At 41.2% G+C, this 19,871-nt stretch overlaps 1 protein-coding gene across 4 annotated transcripts in view; it reads left to right on the forward strand.

Annotated features, from left to right (window-relative positions):
- LOC124625795 (phosphorylase b kinase gamma catalytic chain, skeletal muscle/heart isoform) overlaps positions 1-19,533 on the forward strand; it is a 137,489-nt gene extending 117,956 nt beyond the window's left edge. For all 4 annotated transcript variants that reach the window (XM_047149243.1, XM_047149246.1, XM_047149244.1 and 1 more), the window contains one exon: positions 18,941-19,533. In XM_047149243.1, the coding sequence (XP_047005199.1) occupies positions 18,941-19,075 (135 nt within the window). In that variant the 3' untranslated portion in view covers positions 19,076-19,533. The remainder of the gene's footprint in view (positions 1-18,940) is intronic.
- The last annotated feature ends 338 nt before the right edge of the window (positions 19,534-19,871 follow it).

Genomic DNA, 19,871 nt, shown 5'->3' on the forward strand with positions numbered 1-19,871 from the left:
GCCCCATTTAGAAGAAGGAAAGAAAGGTACAAGAGCATAAAACCTTTTGCTGATTTTCGTATTTTGAAGCAAGGAAAACTAAGAAAGCCTACATTCTGTGCAGATGACAGCCGACATGTTGACTAAGCCCCAGTCTATAGCAAAGGTGAAGAAATCCACATCTCCACTTAAGTTGGACTCTGATAGCCACCTGAATATATTTGTTCATGAGGAGGACAGTTTCCCCTCCCCCTCTGTTTTCACTTTAGCCCACCTGCTGCCAGCTAGAGCGTTGCTCAAATGGCACTCCCCTCAGCTTAGTGTTAACTTTCTTTGGACCAACTTGGCACAGTAACACTGCTTTGCAGCTCGAGTTCAGCTACCAGATCACAGAAACAGAACCTGTTGACCACGGAACAGTTTGTAATTCACTTGTTCTTCCTTCCAGGTACACAACCCGATATCCCTATCAGAAACAGATCTACGTAAGAAGGATAAAGAATTTAAGCAACAAACCGAAATTTTGCAAGGTTGCATTTATTTTGCCACAAAACAGTATAAACAGTTGATAGTAAATTAGAAACAATGTAAAGAATATAGAACTTAATCAGCTGCAAAATGCACAATGTTCTTCATTTTTTTTCCAACTTAACGGACTTGACACACACGTTTGGCGACAGGTTAATGTGCTCAGTATGGGGTGTGACCACCTCTGGCACCAAACAGACCTGACAGTGACAGCACATGCTGTGAATGTTGTCATCAATCTCATGTTGAGGCAATAACGCCCATTCTTCCTGTAGAGCTGCTCATAAGTCTTGGAGAGTGGTTGGTGGATGCTGACATGAAGCAACCTGTCTCCCTAGTGCATCCCAGACATGCTCTGTGAGACTAAAATCGGGAGAGTGAGCAGATCACACAGTGCGTGCAATATTTTCCATTTCCAAAAAATCATCAACCTCCTATGCTCTGTGATATTGAGCACTATCGTCTTCAACACCAAGTCCGCATTCACAGCACCTGGCAACAGCCGCACATGAGATCCCAAGATCTCTCGGTACCTGACAGCGGTTAAAGTTTGCTGATCCACCAGTACAATTTCATAATCCCTGTTCACGCCATTAGGGATACCAGTCTCTTTCCACAGTGTTTGGGTCCCAAAATTGTGTTTCACGTGCCCTCCAGATGCGAATCCACTGAGAATCACTCTCCAGACCAAATTGGGATTCAGCTGTGAAAAGAACATTAGCCCACTGTTCAACTGTCCAGGTGGCATGTTGACGGGTCCACTTTAGACGTTCCCTTCTGTAAAGACATGCCAGAGGTAAACAGACAGGAGGTATCCAACAATCAAGGCCACTCTACTGAAGCCTTCTGTACACTGTTTGCGTCGATACATCATCTCCAAGGGATTATGCGAGGTCAGTGCTGGTTGCAGTGCAGTACTAAGGCAGTACTGTCATGCCCTTACAGCCAAATAAGTCCAATCTTTCTGATTTCACACATGGTCAGCCCTGTCCTGTACTCTGGGATACACTTTCTCTCTATAAACTGTCACCTCTTCGGATAAAAAACAGAACAATTCACATTAAGCCATTGGGCCACATCAGTTTGCGACTGCTGCGTCCATTCTTCCTATGGCCCTCCACAGCAGAGTGTCCTACAAGGCCAGCTACAACACACTGCTGAAATTCCTCCAGCTTTTTCTTTTCATTCTGCTTGGTTAGTTGAAATAATATAAATGCATTTCCAATAGAAATATCAATCTTATACCAAAATAGTCTGAGTCACCAGTGTCTAGATTTTCTGTCAATTGCATAGAAACTATTCATCATGTCTGCTTTATCTACACATCCCATGTTCGAATTATAAGATTTCACTATCTGTGGGCAAAGTATTTTTGTAATTGTGCCATCCTTTTCTTTCCTACCAACTTCTTTCAAAGTTACAGGTGAGTCAATTGTTGATAGTAACGTGACAACGTGTTTATCTTTCCATTTCATGCATGCAATTCCATCAGAACGAACTGACCAGTCACTTTCTCCTCTTCACAACTCATTGTCCAGTTTCAGAGGAGGTAGTCCTTTTCTGTGGGCTCTAATGGTACTACAGGCTAGGATAACATCAAGTTTTAGTGTCTGCAAAAGTGGAATACTAGTAAAAAAATTGTCAAAATATATGTGATATCCTTTGCCTTCTAAGCCTCTACACAAATTTCTTACAATCCTCTCCCCCAAATGTTTCTCCACTGCACCATCTGATTTCCCAGTATATACCTCAAAATCACAGATATATCCCATTTTGTCAGCTCTGACCCATGTTTTGTACCCCCTCTTGATGGGCTTTTGAGGCATATACTGTTCAAATGATATTCGCCCTTTGAATTTCACCACGCATTCATCAACAGATTGCTCCTTAGTTGGAGCATAACATTCTTTGAACCTTGTCAGTAATTGATTTATTAGTGGTCGAATTTTATACAATTCATCATAACATTTATTCCCTTTTTGTGGCATAAGGGCATTGTCATTTACGTGTATATGAATCTTTTCAATGACATAAGCAAGAAATGTACTGATCTGAGTTCGCTGTGTGATGACCAGCAATCACGATATGTGCAAGGTTGTTTGATACCCATTAGAATATTTATAGCCAAAAACACCTTGAGTTCATCTTTTTCAAGATGTCTGTAGTTCTTACCTTTCTGAGTCGCATAAAGATTAGTCTGGAATACTGTGTGTTCCAGCATATTGTCCCCAAATAGATATAAAAAGAAATCAACTGGCAGCATACCTTCACCTTCAGTTTTCCTTTGACACCAACTTCCTCTAAAAAATCAACAGAATGCATCGTACTATTATCCCTTGCCCATGTAAAATGCACAGACACTTATTAGTGGCACGTTATCTTCAGAACTGAAACTGAATCACTGTCATTTTCAGAACTGTTATCACTTTCACTTTCAGAAACAACATTAGATATCACTGGTCTTGGCACTTGTGAATCGAGATCACTATCTCCAGCCAAAATATCACTTTCATTATCACTGGTACTGTCAGTCTCAGAGTCCACATCCGAAGGAATTCCTTCTAAAAGACACACCAGACCTTCCTCATCCTTTAATTTGCGAGAAAACATTTCGCGAAACTGAAATAAAAAAAATGATAAGCTTCTAATACTACCCCTGCAGCCGCAGTGGTTTCAAACGAAACCACCAGAGGAAATACAGAAAAAGTACATGATTTTCATTATTGTTGCAATACATATAGCATGTACTTATATAAGAAAGTATTATGAATTTGTCCCATGTGTGAAACTTACATTTCAAAGACAAATTCAATCACCAATCAAGAAAAAGAGAACCAGCACACCAAAAGCAAAATGGCACTTATACTTGAATCGCTAACTGCAACCACGTGAGACATATTGACGTAGTTCAAATTTTCATCGCTAGATGGCAGCACCATCTACATCCAGAAGCATGGCTAAGAATGTAGCCACTGTGCTCTTGCTACAAAATCAAAATATCATGTGTGGCTTCAAAGGAAACCACATCGTCATAAAGGGTTAAGAGGAAGGTGGGAATGTTCTATATCCATAAAGGCCTGGAAGGACTTGCTGGAAGCCTGATGTCTATTAAGCGGCTACAGAATGGTTCCCTACTGGTCAAGACTAACAGGGCAAAGCAGGTGGAACTACTTACGAAGACTGAAAAATCGGGTGAATAGAATGTAACTGTTGAGCTGCACAACTCCGTTAACTCTAGCAAGGGTGTGGTCACATGCCGTGACATTATGGATATCGACAGTCGAACTTAAACAGGAATTGGCGTTACAGGGGATAGTGAACATAGCGCAAAGGATGTGTAGGAATAATGGAGAAATTGAGAAGACTGCTACCTTCATTGTTATCTTTAATTCTCCAACGTTGCCTGACCACATCATGACAGGCTTCCTCCAACTTAGGGTTAGACCTTATGTACCTAACCCTATGCGGTGCTACAAATGCCAGCATTTTGGTCATATAACGCGGAGTTGCTGGGGTGAAGCGACCTGTGGGAAATGTGGAAAGGCAGCCCATGAAGTTGGAATTGACTGTCCATCTCCAGCAGTCTGTGCTAACTGCTCTGGCAGCCACCCAGTCTGGAGCTGATTGCCCCGTTTTTCCAGAGGAATGAAAAATTCACCAAGCGGATCCTCTGTGCTGAAGCCAAAAACGAATATAAGGTGACGAAACCTCCCGTCTTTACCACTTCTTTTGCTTCCATGGCGCAGAAACCTGTTTGCAAGGTCGACACCTCGACGCAGACATCGTCCAGTGTACAACCATTCACCACCAGCACCTGTACTTGCAAGTGTACATGCCAAGGCAAAACGAGTAAGGATAAAGCAATCCAAGCTGCTGCCCCAGAAAAGACCAGCAACAGTTCGGTAGTGTGTGTCAAGAAGGTACACGACAAGCAGGGTGCCTCTCAATGCCCCCTTTCCCCTCTCATACGTGAAGAGACAGGATGCAGGGAAAGGTTCGCAACATTCGGGTCAAAAGCTGTCTCGAGCACCTTCAGGTGTCCTTTCACATGTCACTGATGAGGAGGACATCATGGAGTTAGACATCTTGGATCCAGGCAGCCCATCCACTCTCCCTCTCTTTACAAGTGCTTCACCTCTGTGGTGCAAAGATAGGGGTAAATTAAAACCAAATCGATGAAGTGGCTCTTGTCCTACAGTGGAACTTGCAGGGGTTTAGGATGCATTTGGAGGAAATCCATCTCTTATCTCAGGGTAGACCACTGTGTCTGTGTCTCCAGGAGACTCATTTCTATCAATTGTACACCCCTTCGTTACGAGATTATGTACTCCACAAAAAGGACAACCTGAATGGAGAGGGAGCTAGAGGAGGCATAGATATTTTCATCAGTACTACCACTTCTCACCTCTCTCAATTGCAATGACTTTATGAGCAGTTGCTGTATCAGTGCACGTTGGAGATGGGCAAACTCATTCATCCATGGGAACTAGTTCACTGGTGATGGCTCCTTTTTGGGAACTGTTCCCTTTTTCTCATTCACTGTTCATTGGTGCATGGTATATGGTTCTTAAGAAAAATTGAAAATTAGTAGCCTAGTTGACTGAGAGGAAGGCGCCAAGAGGGAGCACTTGGCTCCCCTCTGGAGTACAGAGTTTTTATTAATTACAGAATTCTCACACATTTGTAAAAGCAGTTTTTGTGATAAAAATCTCTCATTTAGGCAACTGTAGCATAATGTTGCTGATCACAGTGAAATAATATAAGATGGTGCATGAAAAACTGGACCCGAGTACAGACTGCTCGCCAATTACGCGCAATTTATTGACCGCTATGAGCACAGTAGATAAACATGTAATAATTAGATAGTAAAGAAATAACAAATAAGCTAACGCAAACAACTACTTCGAAACAATAGATGACGATTGGTGGACGACAATGAGCAGTCTACTACTCGGGGCCGATTTTTCATGCGCTACCCTGTACCACTGAAATAATATTGTAGAAGTTATCGTACTCTCTTTACAAAATATGACACCAGACACTCGACTACGGAGTGCGAGCTTCACTTGGTTGTAAGTCTGTGTGCCTTCCATAACAATGAACATGTTGCTTTACCGTGGATAAAAAAAGGCAGAAAATGGCCACTCGTGTGTGCCGTGCTGACTTCCTTTGCATGTGTAATAACAAAAAAATTGCCTTTTTATAAACATCTTCTGCTGTTTATCGAAATAGTGAAGTAAGCCTATATTCCCTTTTGTTATCTGAAAAGATGTATGTATTACATATCACGTAATTTTATGTAATTATAAAATACATTTTAATTACTGGTCATGTATGCTGAATAGAATAGGAAGAGAACCAGGAGTCCACAGTTGAAAAAAGGTTTGAAACAGATCTAGAATGGGCATCTGCAGCGAATGAAATGAACAACAACTCGATGCAAAGCTAAATAGAAACAGTCGGCAGTGGAACTGTGACGAGTGGCCACGCAAAGAAGGAAAAGTCTGGCCGAGGGAGACCGAGACGGAGATGGGAATGGGACCGAGGCTGGAATGAGACCGGCTGTTGCAGGAACAAGACTGACTGTTTCCCATTCCTGGGAACTATAAGTAGAAACCCACGACCGAAGTGAACTATGAAAGACCGTTCCTTAGAATTCGTTCCTCGCTCCTTCCGTTCGTATTGGTGAACCATTCCTTTGGACACATTAGTTTGCGAACAACACATCTCTAGTGCACGTGCATCATCCATTGACAATATGTTTCCTTTACGTGCCCCCACATGATGCACTTGATGAAGAGCCCTTAACTGACCTTATTATACAGCTACCCTGCCCCTTCATCCTCTGTGGTGATTTTAATGAATACGGTGTGCTTTGGGGCTCTGCAACAAACTGCCCCAGTGGTGGAGCAATTGAGAGGCTTCTCGTGTCTTCATATGCATACTTGCTAAATGCAGGACAGAACAGTCACTTCTGCACAGCAACTAGGTTATTCTCTGCCATTGATCTCTCGCTTTGCTCTCCAGCCCTTGCTCACACAGCTCGATGGGAGGTGGTCAATGACTTGCACTTATCACTTCCTGATCTGGATTCGCCTGCTGGATGGGGTAGAACCCAAGAGAAAACCGCCGCGATGGGTGCTCAGAAGAGCTGACTGTACACTTTATAGCCAATTGGTCCAGTTTGAACATTGTGCGAATGTCAAGGCGTGGGTGGATCGTATTACCAAAATGATCCACCTCACTGTTGCACCATCCGTTTGATAGTCAACGGCACAACAGAAGAGGCAGCCTGTTCCTTGGTGGAGTGCCGAATGCCTCTCTGCAATCAGGACCAGGTGTGCGGCTCTGTGTAGCTTCAAGTGTCGGCCAGCTGCAGAGCCTTTCGGGTGGCGAGGGCAGAGTGTCGCCGAATTATTCGAGAGAGCAAGAAGAGGCCGTGGCAACAGTTCCTGAACACCATTAATCGTTTCACCAAAAGCTCCGTTGAATGGGAGACCATCAGGAGAATTTCTGGGAGAGGTGCTCCATGGCTGCTGTAATGAAGAACAGCACTCTCTAAACCAATCCACGAGGCATTTTCTAGACTATGGCAGTGTATTTTGCCACAGTTACTGCAACAGGCAGTCAGGATGCAGGTTTCCAGCGCCATAGAGCAGTTGCTGAGAAGTGTAGTTTGGACTTCCGGTCCATCTCTGATGAAGATTACAACTACCCATATTCCATGTGGGAGCTGGATTCTGCATTGTCTGTGGCTCCTGACACATCCCCTAGTTGCAACAGGATTCATTACAGTATGCCGCGGCACCTCACAAGGCGAAACAAAGATATCCTCGTCACACTTTTTATTGCCATTTAGGCATCAGGTCACTTTCCCGACTCATGGCCTGAGGTAATTTTAATTCGTCTTTTAAAACCTGGGAAAGATCGCACATGCCTGAGTAGTTACCATAGCATTGCCCTCATTAACTGCATGGGGAAGATCTTGGAGCAGACGGTCAGCTGCTGCCTTGTCTGGATATTGGAATATAGGCAACTCCTTAGTCGCTTTCAGTGTGGGTTCAGGGGGTATCGCTCCATCTTTGATAATCTTGCCCTCCTGGAGGCAGCTGTACAACAGGGTATTGTATGCCAGCATCACCTTCTAGGTATATTTTTTGACGTCGAGAAAGCCTACAATACTATTTGGAGGCACCTTATCCTGGAGCAGCTTCACGAATTGCGTTTTTGTGGTTGTCTTCCCAGTTTTATTCAGTCCTTTCTCTCGCCACGATATTTTAGATATGAGTTGGTGATGTCCTGTCTGATTGCTTTGATCAGGAGAATGGTGTCCTTTCAAATTATCGTTTTAAGTGTGACCATCTTTGCTGTAGCTATTAATAGCATTACGTCCATAGTGAAAAATCGTGTCCAGTGTTGAAACTTCCTGGCAGATTAAAACTGTGTGCCCGACCGAGACTCGAACTCGGGTCCCGAGTTCGAGTCTCGGTCGGGCACACAGTTTTAATCTGCCAGGAAGTTTCATATCAGCGCACACTCCGCTGCAGAGTGAAAATCTCATTCTGGAAACATCCCCCAAGCTGTGGCTAAGCCATGTCTCCGCAATATCCTTTCTTTCAGGAGTGCTAGTTCTGCCAGGTTCGCAGGAGAGCTTCTGTAAAGTTTGGAAGGTAGGAGACAAGGTACTGGCAGAAGTAAAGCTGTGAGTACCGGGCGTGAGTCGTGCTTCGGTAGCTCAGTTGGTAGAGCACTTGCCCGCGAAAGGCATAGGTCCCGAGTTCGAGTCTCGGTCGGGCACACAGTTTTAATCTGCCAGGAAGTTTCATATCAGCGCACACTCCGCTGCAGAGTGAAAATCTCATTCTGGTGTCCAGTGTTCTTTGTCTGTGGATGACTTCTGTGCGTTTTGCTCTTCGGGCTCTTCACCACATCAGTTGCAACTAACTCTTCGATGTGTGGACAAATGGGTGCAGAAGAGCGGTTTTAAGTTTTCCACCAAGAAGTCTGTTGTGTTCTTTTTAACCATTCTCATTCCATTTTAAACTTTCCTGAGTTGTTTACAGATATGGTGAGGTTTCTGGGCCTCATATTTGACTCTAAGTGTAGGTGGTTACCACATCTTAAAGACTTGAAAAACAGTCACTTAAGTATTTTAAAATGCCTTAGCCACAGTACATGGAGAGTAGACAGGACTTCTCTGCTCCGGTTTTATAGAGCATTTATGTGATCTTGGCTTGATTATGGGTGCACAGTGTATGGGTCTGAGAGACCATCTTATTTAAAGATTTTAGACGTGGTGCACCGTGAAGGGATTCGGTTGGCCACTGCAGCATCCAGAACAAGCCCCATACCAAGCATCTGTACAGAGGCTGATGAACCGCCACTTCATGTCAGCGATGGCTACTTAAGTGTGCCAGGCATATAAAACAGTCCACACCACACACACCTGCCTATCATACTGTTGCTCAGAAAGGCTTTTTCGTAACCGGCAACAGGCAAGAGGCCCTATGGGATTCGTGCACAGGATTGCCTTCTAGAGACGTGTGTCTTCACGTTTTGCATCATGATGGGAGCAGATTTCCACTCGGCTTCTCTGGAGGCCCAGACTTGATGAATTTTAAGGAAGATTGTAAGTCAGATTTTACACTTCAATCTCTATTTATTAACATTTTAGATATGCGTCACAGTTTCACAGTAGTGTCCACCGGTGGCTCCAAACATGGGAATTCCCTTGGCTGCTCTGTCGTGTTCCCCAACCACGTCCTGATGAGTATACTGTTTTCTCAGTAGAGTTCCACACGATCCTGAAGGCACTGAAGCAGATGCGGCATATTCAGGGCAAACAGTTTCTCATTTGCTCCAATTCCCATAGTGCCTTACAATTGTTACAGAACCTGTACACAGCTGAGGAGTTGGTCTGGCTGATATATGACCAACTGTACTTGCTCCAACAGCAAGGTAAGCAAGTGTCACTCTGGTGGGTGGCAGGTCATGTAGGGATATAGGGAAATGAACAGGCCAATCAGACTGCCAAGGAAGCCTGCAAAGGACAGGATGTGGCAAAGTGTCCTACACCCTTGCAAGCTGTCGTTTCTGCCCTCCACAGGAAGTGCATGCAGTTGTGGGAGGAGAAATGGCTAGTGATGACGGCCAATAAGCTGCAGTTGGTGAAGTCAGCAACCCGGCCATGGTGATCCTCCTGCAGTTGCTCAGGTGGTCACTGCCCTCTCACACATAGATTTTTACTATGGCAAGAGGATCCCCCATTTTGTGATGCTTGTGACATGCACATCTCTATCCACCATATTTTAATTAAGTGCATTTTATATTGTGATGCAGGGGCAGAAGCAAATATTGGTGGGTATCTGCCCTCTATTTTATCTGATGATGAGACAAGTGTGACTAAGATTTTAAAGTTTGGTGATGTGTCTCGACTCTGGCCTAAACTTTTAGGCTGGAGGTTTTAGTGTGTTGCAAAGTGACTGGCTTCTCCTTTTTTTATTCTTGTGGTCAGCCAGTCATGACCATCTGCTGGCTGGCTTCTCCTTTTTTTATTCTTGTGGTCAGCCAGTCATGGCCATCTGCTATATTGTTCTGACTCCTTATACCACTTTCTTCATGTATTGATAATATTTTACTGATGCAATACTTCGTTCAATGGTTGTGTGTAGGTATGCACATAGTTTTCCAACTTCTGTTACTCGTGTTTTACGTGCTGTTTTATCTTCTTGTTTTGTGTATTTTACTGACACTCATCTCAATCTCTCTTCACGCAAGCACTAAAGACCTTGCTGTCGTGCGCCCATGTATCCATGTACATGTGATTGTGTACACTGCGATTGTGGATGTGGGACTCGCCTAAAAACACTACCCTGCTTGATAGGTGCCCTGATGTCACTGCTGGCTTGGTTGTCCGTTATCAGAATACCATCTTCCATGCAAAACATGATCATAACAACATCTGTTGATAGTTTGTGTGATTATATCGTGAATTGGACATGGGGTGGAGAAACAGCAGTTTGTTTCCATAACTTTATACACTAGTGTATATGGACATTGCTGGTGAAGGTGTGGAAAATTAATTGAATGTAATTTCTAACCACACACTAAGTTAATATGACTAAGTCAAAGAGAAGAATCTTGGTGCATTGGATCTCTACTCATTGCTTAATCTCTGTACCTGGGTAGGCAAGACATTATAAAGTGAAGTTTCCTGTCAGATACTTTCATAGATTTACAATTGACCACTCAGTGTTCAGAGACAAGGGTTACCCCTGTCCTACGTGGCAACATTTTCTAAAGTTAAGTGAAAAGTAATTACATTTTGCAAATTTTACAAACAAGTTAACTGAAAAGTACATAAAGTGAGCTTTTCACTTCAAAAAATCTTTGTTGCATTCTCCTCTGTTCTAATCAGTGCTAATGGAAATTCATTAACTGTTACATGTTCAACAAGTGAAGAATATCTCTCCTTCCACTCCAACATGCAAATAATGACACAGTTTCTGAGAATAGTCTTTGGAGACACTGCCTATAATTAGGGCATATTTCACTGGGAAACATGGTTGGTCAGCTACAACAGACAAAACATGTTAATATATGGGTGTAAGTTCTGGGTATATGTGGATGGGAGAAGTCAACAAATTTCGGGTACATCACTACCTAATATTAGGACACAGAAGAAAAATAATGCATTCTACTTTAAACATGGGCTGTGCTGGATATTCTGCTTATTAATAATTTTCATCAATCCATGGTTCATTTCTCACAGAAAAAAATGCCCAAGTGTAGTACTGCAAGACACTGGCAACCAACTGATTCCAGGGGGCTTCTGAAGCAACACACTAGATGAAAACAGTGAGGAATATCTCTTTGCAAGCCATATCACTACCTGGACTGTAAAACATTTCTCCACTTGTAACCTCTACTATAGGAGTCACTAGATAAGAGAGGCAGTGAAATAATTCATTCTTTAGTTTGAAGAACTTTGTCACAGTTGTAAATAAATAAATAAAGTGAGCTACAGTAGGTGGGGGGAGAGCCTGGAAATTGATATCCTGTGTTCATTTTTCATTACATACAATACCAATGTCCTAGGCCTAGCAGCGAGAGACCGTTTTTAGGCCAAAATGCATTTATGTTTCAATATAGTCACCTTACAGGGCAGCGCACTTTGTCCAAAATTTGTCTGATGAGTAGTAAAATTCCGTCTCTAAAGTGTGGTTCTGGAAGGTCTGCAAAATACCTATCTACAGCTGCCATAACGTTTTCACTGGACTCAAAATATTTTCCAACCACAAATTTCTTTCGTTTTAAGTTTGTACTCTTGAATGAAGTGCACATTGCACAACTTCTCTAAAAAGCCATAAAAGTGGAATATTCCATTATTGACTCTCAACTTAAAATCATTGCACAAAATGTGTGAACACAATAAAAACAAAAATTTAATAAATACTAGTGCCATCCCCATGTCAGGCAGCAAAGTTTTTATCTCGGCTGCCTGTTGCTGAACATAATATGCTCTCACTCTTTAACTTGAGAAGCCTTGGAGATATATTCTGAAACTTATGATTAAAAATGAGTAGGATAAACAGCTGAATAAAATGTCAGCAGCAGCCTGATGCCCCAAACATTTGTTATTTATTTATCATCCTGTGATTCTGGCCCTGGTTTCAATTCTCCCTGAGAGCATTTTCTGTCCCTATTTATTGATCTTTATAACCCACTGACATAGAACATGGGCTAGAAATTTGCAGCAAAATCAGAAAAGGATGGTTGTTAGACTCATTTATACTGAGAGAATCTGTGAGTTATAATATAATCAACTGACTTGTCTTCAAATGCTATGAAACAAATGACCTTTGATTATAAATGAGGTACCTGCAAAAAATGAAGAGTTAATTAAAACTGGCACTGCAAGAGGAGAAAGCTACCTTCAGATGCTACTAATTGTAAACTGAGAAAATATTAATAAAGTATTCCAATTAGATTCTGCCATGGCTACTATCATGTCACCTGACTTCACAAGAAGTAGAACTACTGCATTAACCAAGCGGACAAATGCAAAGTATTGTACGAATCAGAGAACACCAGCCATCTGTTCTGTGTGTCAAAAATATTCTTGTCAATAGATAAAGATACGATTAAAAATAACATAGACTGGAATTTAGCCAATGATCAATTTGGCTTCACTGCAGGTAAAAGAACAAGAGAAGCAATATTGGCACTATGCCAAATTCTGGAAAGAAGATTTATAAGTAAACAGGAAAACATATATAGCATTGAAACTTCATGGCAGATTATAACTGTGTGCCAGACCAAGACTCGAACTCAGTCCGGCACACAGTTTTAATCTGCCAGGAAGTTTCATATCAGTGCACTCTCCACTGCAGAGTGAAAATCTCCTTCTGGAGATATATAGCATTCATTCACCCACAAAAGGCATCTGATATGGTTGATTGCAAGTTATCATTTAAAAAGCAATGCACAAAGTAGGGCTTGACTGGAAGAACAGACAGTTAATTTTGAGTGCACACAAAAGTCAACGTACTGAACTGGATGTTAACAGTAACCAGACAGAAGGAAAAAATCAAAGGAGAATAAGACGGAGGTGTCTTCTATCAGCTTATTTATTTAATATGTTCATCAGGGAGGAAGTAACAACGATAAAAGGGATAAAGATTGATGGTATTCACATTCACCGTATTGCATTTGCTGATGACATTGTGATAGTGTCAAGCTTAAAGAAAACTGACTAAAATGCTTAAAGACTTAAAAATCAAGAGATAGTGAAAAGAAAACTGAAAATAAATATCTAGAAGGCAAATATCATGTTTGTGCACAGGAAAGGTGGTGGAGGTAAGACTGACATAAAAATAGGCAGTGGGCAACTTGAGGAAGTAACCAAATTTCACTGCCTCAGTAGCATTGTGGAGGTAATCATGATGCCTTGAGGGAATCAAGAGATGAATAACACTGACTAAAAGTGCCTTTCAAAATAAGAACCTTCTATTGAACAAGCGCATCAGCTTGCACTGGACGTAAGCAAATCAGGAGAAAGCTCATCTTGAAGCTGCAGATATGTGGTTCTGGAGGAGAATTACAAGAACTATCTTTGCATTTTTCCACAAGATATTTTAGAAGGCAAAATCATAAGGAATGAGAGGTGACAGATAAAATCCTATTAAAAAAAAGTGATGGTTCAAATGGCTCTGAGCACTATGGGACTTAACATCTGTGGTCATCAGTCCCCTAGAACTTAGAACTACTTAAACCTAACTAACCTAAGGACATCACACACATCCATGCCCGAGGCAGGATTCGAACCTGCGAAAAAAAAAGTGATGTGTGAGATGGTATATTCTTAGTACATATAAATGAAGAGGACTGCTGAAGAGAGGAAGCTGCAGAAGTAAGTACAGTGGGGTCATTTATAAACACAAAAAAAGTCAAAGGGCTTCTACTAGGGTGAACATGCTGAACAGAAAGGGCTAAACAAGGAATTACAAGAAAAATGAAATTTGTTTACAAGGGGTGCTATAAATGCACCACTGAAGTGGTACGTAGAATCTGAAGCTTTAAAATTACAAATTGCTTTGGTTTAAGAAATGCATTGTCACCTAAGGATCATTTAAAAAGTCAAGAGCAACAAAAAAACTATTTACTGATAATGTTGTGACCTTATAAAGAAATAAGAGATCTGCAATTAGTGCAGACTTACACAAGTATAAGATATGTGTGCACAAGACAGACTGAGCTGCTGAGATCTGGGACTGTACCGTGTGGAAGCCTGAGATGATACCTATCACAGTGGCCGAACTTTTAATCACAAAACACTAATATCTCACTGTGTAAAACACATTACCTACAAACTACCGTAAGAAAGATAAGCAGTTCTTCGTACTTTAAATGAAGTATAACTATGAACCTTAGCAGGACAATGGAAGTTAAAGAGAGGCCAAGTATGAAACTGAATGTCAGTGAAAAACAGAACAAACCAACAGATTAATGTTAGTGAAATGATACAGGAAAGGTAGACCCAAGTCACAAAGTGTTAATATGTTGTTTTATCATGTTATGCAAAATAATAATTACAATAATACGATATTATCTATTTTATCACACATCTGCTGAAGATTATTTCTGGCCCATTCACCACAGGATACGAGGGAAAAAGTGCAGAATTCTTAACTAGTGTGTTTATTTTCTGTTTAATTTTTACTATAATATCAGGATTATAGAATTAGCATTGCTTAAAGTATTCTCAACAGAAAGAGCAAAATGTTTCGGTTTAAACATATGAAGGTTCAACTAACTAAACTATAAATGTGTAACAAAAAAATGATAAATGGCGTAAGAAGACTAGTAAGTTAGTATGCATGTAGCCAACAGTGTGTCAGATGTCCACTAGATGGCAAGATTTTTGCCGCTACACAGATATACTAGCACAGTGGCAGTATCCTCCCCAACTGACACTAGGAACGAAAAACTGGTTGCAGATTAGGAACTTTCTCTGAGGCAAAGTGCAATTAGGGCTTGGATAAAGGCCATTAATTCTGGTGTATAGCACTGCACTCATATGGTTGGCAGTGCTGTTTGTGACTGCCAAAACGTGTGAAACCATAGCCACTCTTTGGATAGTGAGTCCAGACTAACTTTTGAACCAGTAAATTCATCACAAACTGAGAGGAGCAAATTATGAACCTACTATTTCCTTTGGTCCAAATGATAGTTCCAGGTGGATCTCTAAGAATGAGGTATGCACCACAGGTGGAGGTGGAGAGGGTGCCTGTGAAGACACTCTGGCAAAAGAGGGTTCAATGGCGAAAGGAAGCGATCAGAATAAAGGACCACAGACACTAGTCGTGAGCCGAACCCCACAGTGGTGCAGTGGTGGAGCCAGGGATCCATAATCAAGATTCCCACAATACATTAGAGACAAAATGAGAGCTTTGTACAGACACAAGAGGGGCCAACAGTACACAGGCCAGGATATGTGATTGAGATAAATGAAGGTGGTGAGTTTCAGCTGGCACTTCTTTATAAACTGGTAAATTTGGTGTAGTCACATCAACATACAAAAGATGCATAAATTGAGATTATTCTACCGCGTTGAGTTGTTCATTGTGAATGTCATGTTCTGGATGTGGATGAGCAGCTCAGTGTTGGCAGAAGTGTATTAAACATGTTTTGCAAGTGGAAAACTGGAAGGCACAAGTGCAGGCTAGGATTGTGCTTTCCAGTATTCATCAAAACTCATAGTTGAAGAACTGAAGTTAATTCAAAAGCTGTTAACATATGGGGACTGAGAGACCGTAGGCCCATAGCCTCTGTAAGCCCGTCTATCTCTATTAGAAAAATGGTTCACTCAGCACAGAATCCTGCGGGATGTGCATCTGCGGTGTAAGTAGGTACTGTGGACTGGGGCAACTAAGTCAAAAACAACCGAAGATATATAAAATTCTGGGTAAATTCAAAAGGCAGACCTTAAAATTACTCTCGTACAGTGAGTTAAGGACACGATAACGTGAGATGTTGGTGGTGGGGAAAAGTGTCCATGTAGTAGATTCCATGTGAATTAAGTGGTCAGGTGTGGACTGATCGTTCTGAAATCTGCATTGGGATTTGGACAAAAAGCCCCCTTCATTCGAGAGACAGGCAGAGTTGCCGGTTCACCATTTGTTTGAGCACCTTACATGGAACATTCCTGAGATGGAGGGATTTGTAGCTGTTTGTTTCATAAGGGTTTTTGCTCGGTTTGAAGACTGGGACAATTAGGATTTTGCTCCAATGGGTTGGAAACACCCTCACGTCAGATACGATTAAATATTACAAGAATGTGATGTCAGAAATCCACAGAGAGGTGATATAGCGTTTAATTGTGGATTTTATCAGGTACCAGTGCATTGTCTTGGCCAAGGGGTGGAGTGCTGGGGACTTTGCATTCACTGAAAGGTGCAGCATATATTTCCAGACGTGAAGGACAGGTTGTTACTCTTACTGCTGTCAGATGCGGATGCTCAAGCAAAGTGTACTGAGAAGTGTTCTGTAGTAACAGTAGTATCAGTATGAACATTGCCATCTAAAAGTATTGAGGAATGCTGGTTGCTAGCTAGCACCTGTAAATATAATGCAACTTAGCCCATACCTGTGAAGAAGAGGCACAAATCCTTACAGTGGGGACATATCTTTTCCAATATTCCTTCTTCTAGTATTTTGGGAGATGACATTCCCAAACATGAAACCTTTTAAAAATAATAAAGCTTTCCACTGTTGGAGTACCACCCTGCAATCTTTTTTTGCCTTGTTTATTTCCTGTATGTACCATGAGACTGATTTCTGATGATGAGTTGTGAGATAAGGGGGATAGTTAATTCTGTTACTATTAGTAGTGCAGTAGTATCGTGTAGCAATCCATCAATATTTCCTTGTAGAGTAGAAGCTCATGGTAAGACAATTTTTAAAGCATTCCAATCATCTTTCTTGTGTGCCCATTGTGGTGGGCACTCAATCTAATAATGGTTTAATAGGAATGTGATTGGGAATTCATAATTCCCACATGGGTCACTATGTACCCCTCCTCTAAATAGAGGGAAGGATGCCAGAGCTACAGATCAAGGGATCAACGAAAGAATATGTTCAGTGTGGCACACTAAAATGAAGTGCCATTGCTCAATAAACTTAAGTCAAAATCGATGATAACTTCTTCCATTAGACTGACGTGCTCTGGTGTACTAACACTGCCCAACAATCGGTTGTTGATACTGAAGTCACCTGGGGGAAGGAAAGGCAGTGTTAGCTGATAGATGAGGTTAGCTACCTCTTGATATGTCACCTCACTAATTTGGAGTCCGATATTACAGAAAGTAAAACCCATAGTTGTCCGTACGCTAATAGCCACAGGCTCTAACGCCTTACTGGATGGTACTCTAACATTAAGAATGATGGCAAGTACCAGCCTACAGACACCACCTCATGCTCGTTTTGGACCGATATGAAATACGTAGGGTAAGGACATACAGTTCAGAGAATGGAGAGTTCTCCCAAGTGCAATACATGTGTTGGATAAATTGATATGAGTTGTTTGAGTTCCACTAGTGGTCAAGTTCCCCATTATGACTCCACTGGATGATGGCTGCATGTGTACCCAGGGGTGGTTGAAGAAGGTAAAAAGATAGGTCATAAAACATCATGGCATATTAAAGCTGTTTGCTGGACCGGTACTCGAACCTGGTACCATTTCCTTTTGTGAGCAAGTGCTCCACTGACTGAGCTATCCAAGCATGGCACTCACAATCCACCCTCACAACTCAGCTTCCACTAATACCTCATCTCCTACTTTCCAAACTTCACAGGAGTGCTCCTGCATGCTCGGATACCTCAGTCAGTAGAGCACTTGCCTGTGAAAAGCAATAGTTCCAAATTCTAGTTGGAGACTGGCAGAGTTTTAATCTGTCAGAAAGGCTCAAATCACCAAACACAGTGCTAGAGCATGAAATTTTATTCTGGGAAGATTGGTCATGTTTCAGTTTCTGCTTGTACTTGCACCACCTGCTGACTATGTACGGCAGCAACACCATTTTATTACTGCCTCATAAATATCGGTAAATATCCTTCCACTCAGATATTGCTACAGTTCTGTAATCAGTTAACAGTCACATAGCATTGGCATTGAACTGTACACTGTTCCTGTGGCCTGCAACTGTTCTTATGTGCCCTACTCAGTATTAATGACGTCAAAACAATTGATACATGTTAAAATTCTACACAATTTTTCACTAGCATGAGGCATTCTTTAAATTTTCGTGGTAAGTATTGATAACCTGACTGCAAATCAAATTTTTTACAATAACTGGTTCTTTTACATCAAAAAATTAGTCTTTCGCTTTCAATGTAAAAATGAAGTTTCAAGTATTCATTTATTTTTACAGTGAACATGTGTGATGCTACTGCAGTCATGGTCACTTATTACCAGATAGGTAGCCTATCACTACAGTTTTTAATATACACATCAAGTTTTGGGATAATTTTGCCACCAGAGATAAGGTTTCATGACAGTTGATTTAACCTTGCTTTATTTGTTTCTTATTGCCCTTTTATTTGTATTTCATCTGTTGTACAGCTGAGAAATAGAACGTCCTTTACTTTTTCTTGATTTGTATTGGACTTGCCTCTTTCCATTCTAGATAGCTCATGTGTTGCAGTTAGTTAAAGCGAAATTTTCAGTGTATTACTGCATTGGTAGTGCCAGAGGCAATGTCCAAACTCAAGTTTCATACTGCACAGCTGCTGATATTTGTTAGCAATGTGGTACATAGGTATATGTAGGATTCTGAGGTCGGAGGAGATGGCTGATGGTAAATAATGTCAGTTTAAATGTATGTATGTATTTACTATAATGGTACACTAGGCTACACATTGTACTTTGTTACAGGTGATCGATGCATGTGCCTTCAGAGTATATGGCCATTGGGTGAAGAAAGGTGAAGGTCAGAACAGGGCTGCCTTGTTTGAGAATATGCCAAAGGTAGAACTGAAACAGATATATGTGAACAACCTTAGTCGGTAATGGAATCCTTCCTTAGAATTATTAAATTAATGACAAATTCATATTGTGAGGAGGAAGTGTAGGAAGATAGGTAGGGCACTCTTAGAATGAAAATAAAAGAATGCTGTTTCGTAAGTAAAACATGAGATCTTAAAACCTACAATAAGTTCTACCATGGACTGTTCTATCATTGTTACAATTTTGTACTAAGGTGTTCAGCTGTACAGATTTTAAGTAATTCTGATCTGAAGTCAGAATAATGTCTTCCTATCTTACACTGTGTGTCAATGTTTAGCATGCATAAATATTTGTACTGAAAGGTGACTGCCCATTAAATATTTGACTTTCTTTTAACAAATGCAGTTGCCCACCAGTAAAACAATTGGTCTTGGTGAAACGTGCTTAGATAAAAAGAAAAGAAATCGTGCTTTCCTTTTGCTGATGAATCTGTATGTTCAGTACATTGGGTTAGTCTCTCAGCTTAAAACAAATGGAAAAAGAAAATATTTGGCATAGAAGAGGAGCATCTACTTATGAGTTGACAAATGGAGCAAGGAAATCAGTCCAAATTATAAACCATGTTAGGTACTTGTATATATTATTATCTACTCTTACATTTCATCTCTCTCTTCCACCTGAATGAGGTTGCATTAAAACACAGAAAGGTGTAGATTTAACCTTGTTTTATTTGTTCTTTCTGCCCATTTTTTGTATTTCAACAGTTGTACAGCTGATGGGTAGAACCACCTCTTTTGTGTTATACCTTATGCAACACAGGCATATCTGAAATATGTATCATAAGTACTCATAGTAAGTA

The sequence above is a fragment of the Schistocerca americana genome, chromosome 8 (assembly GCF_021461395.2).
Source record: "Schistocerca americana isolate TAMUIC-IGC-003095 chromosome 8, iqSchAmer2.1, whole genome shotgun sequence".
In the NCBI taxonomy this organism is placed as follows: Eukaryota; Metazoa; Arthropoda; class Insecta; order Orthoptera; family Acrididae; genus Schistocerca; species Schistocerca americana.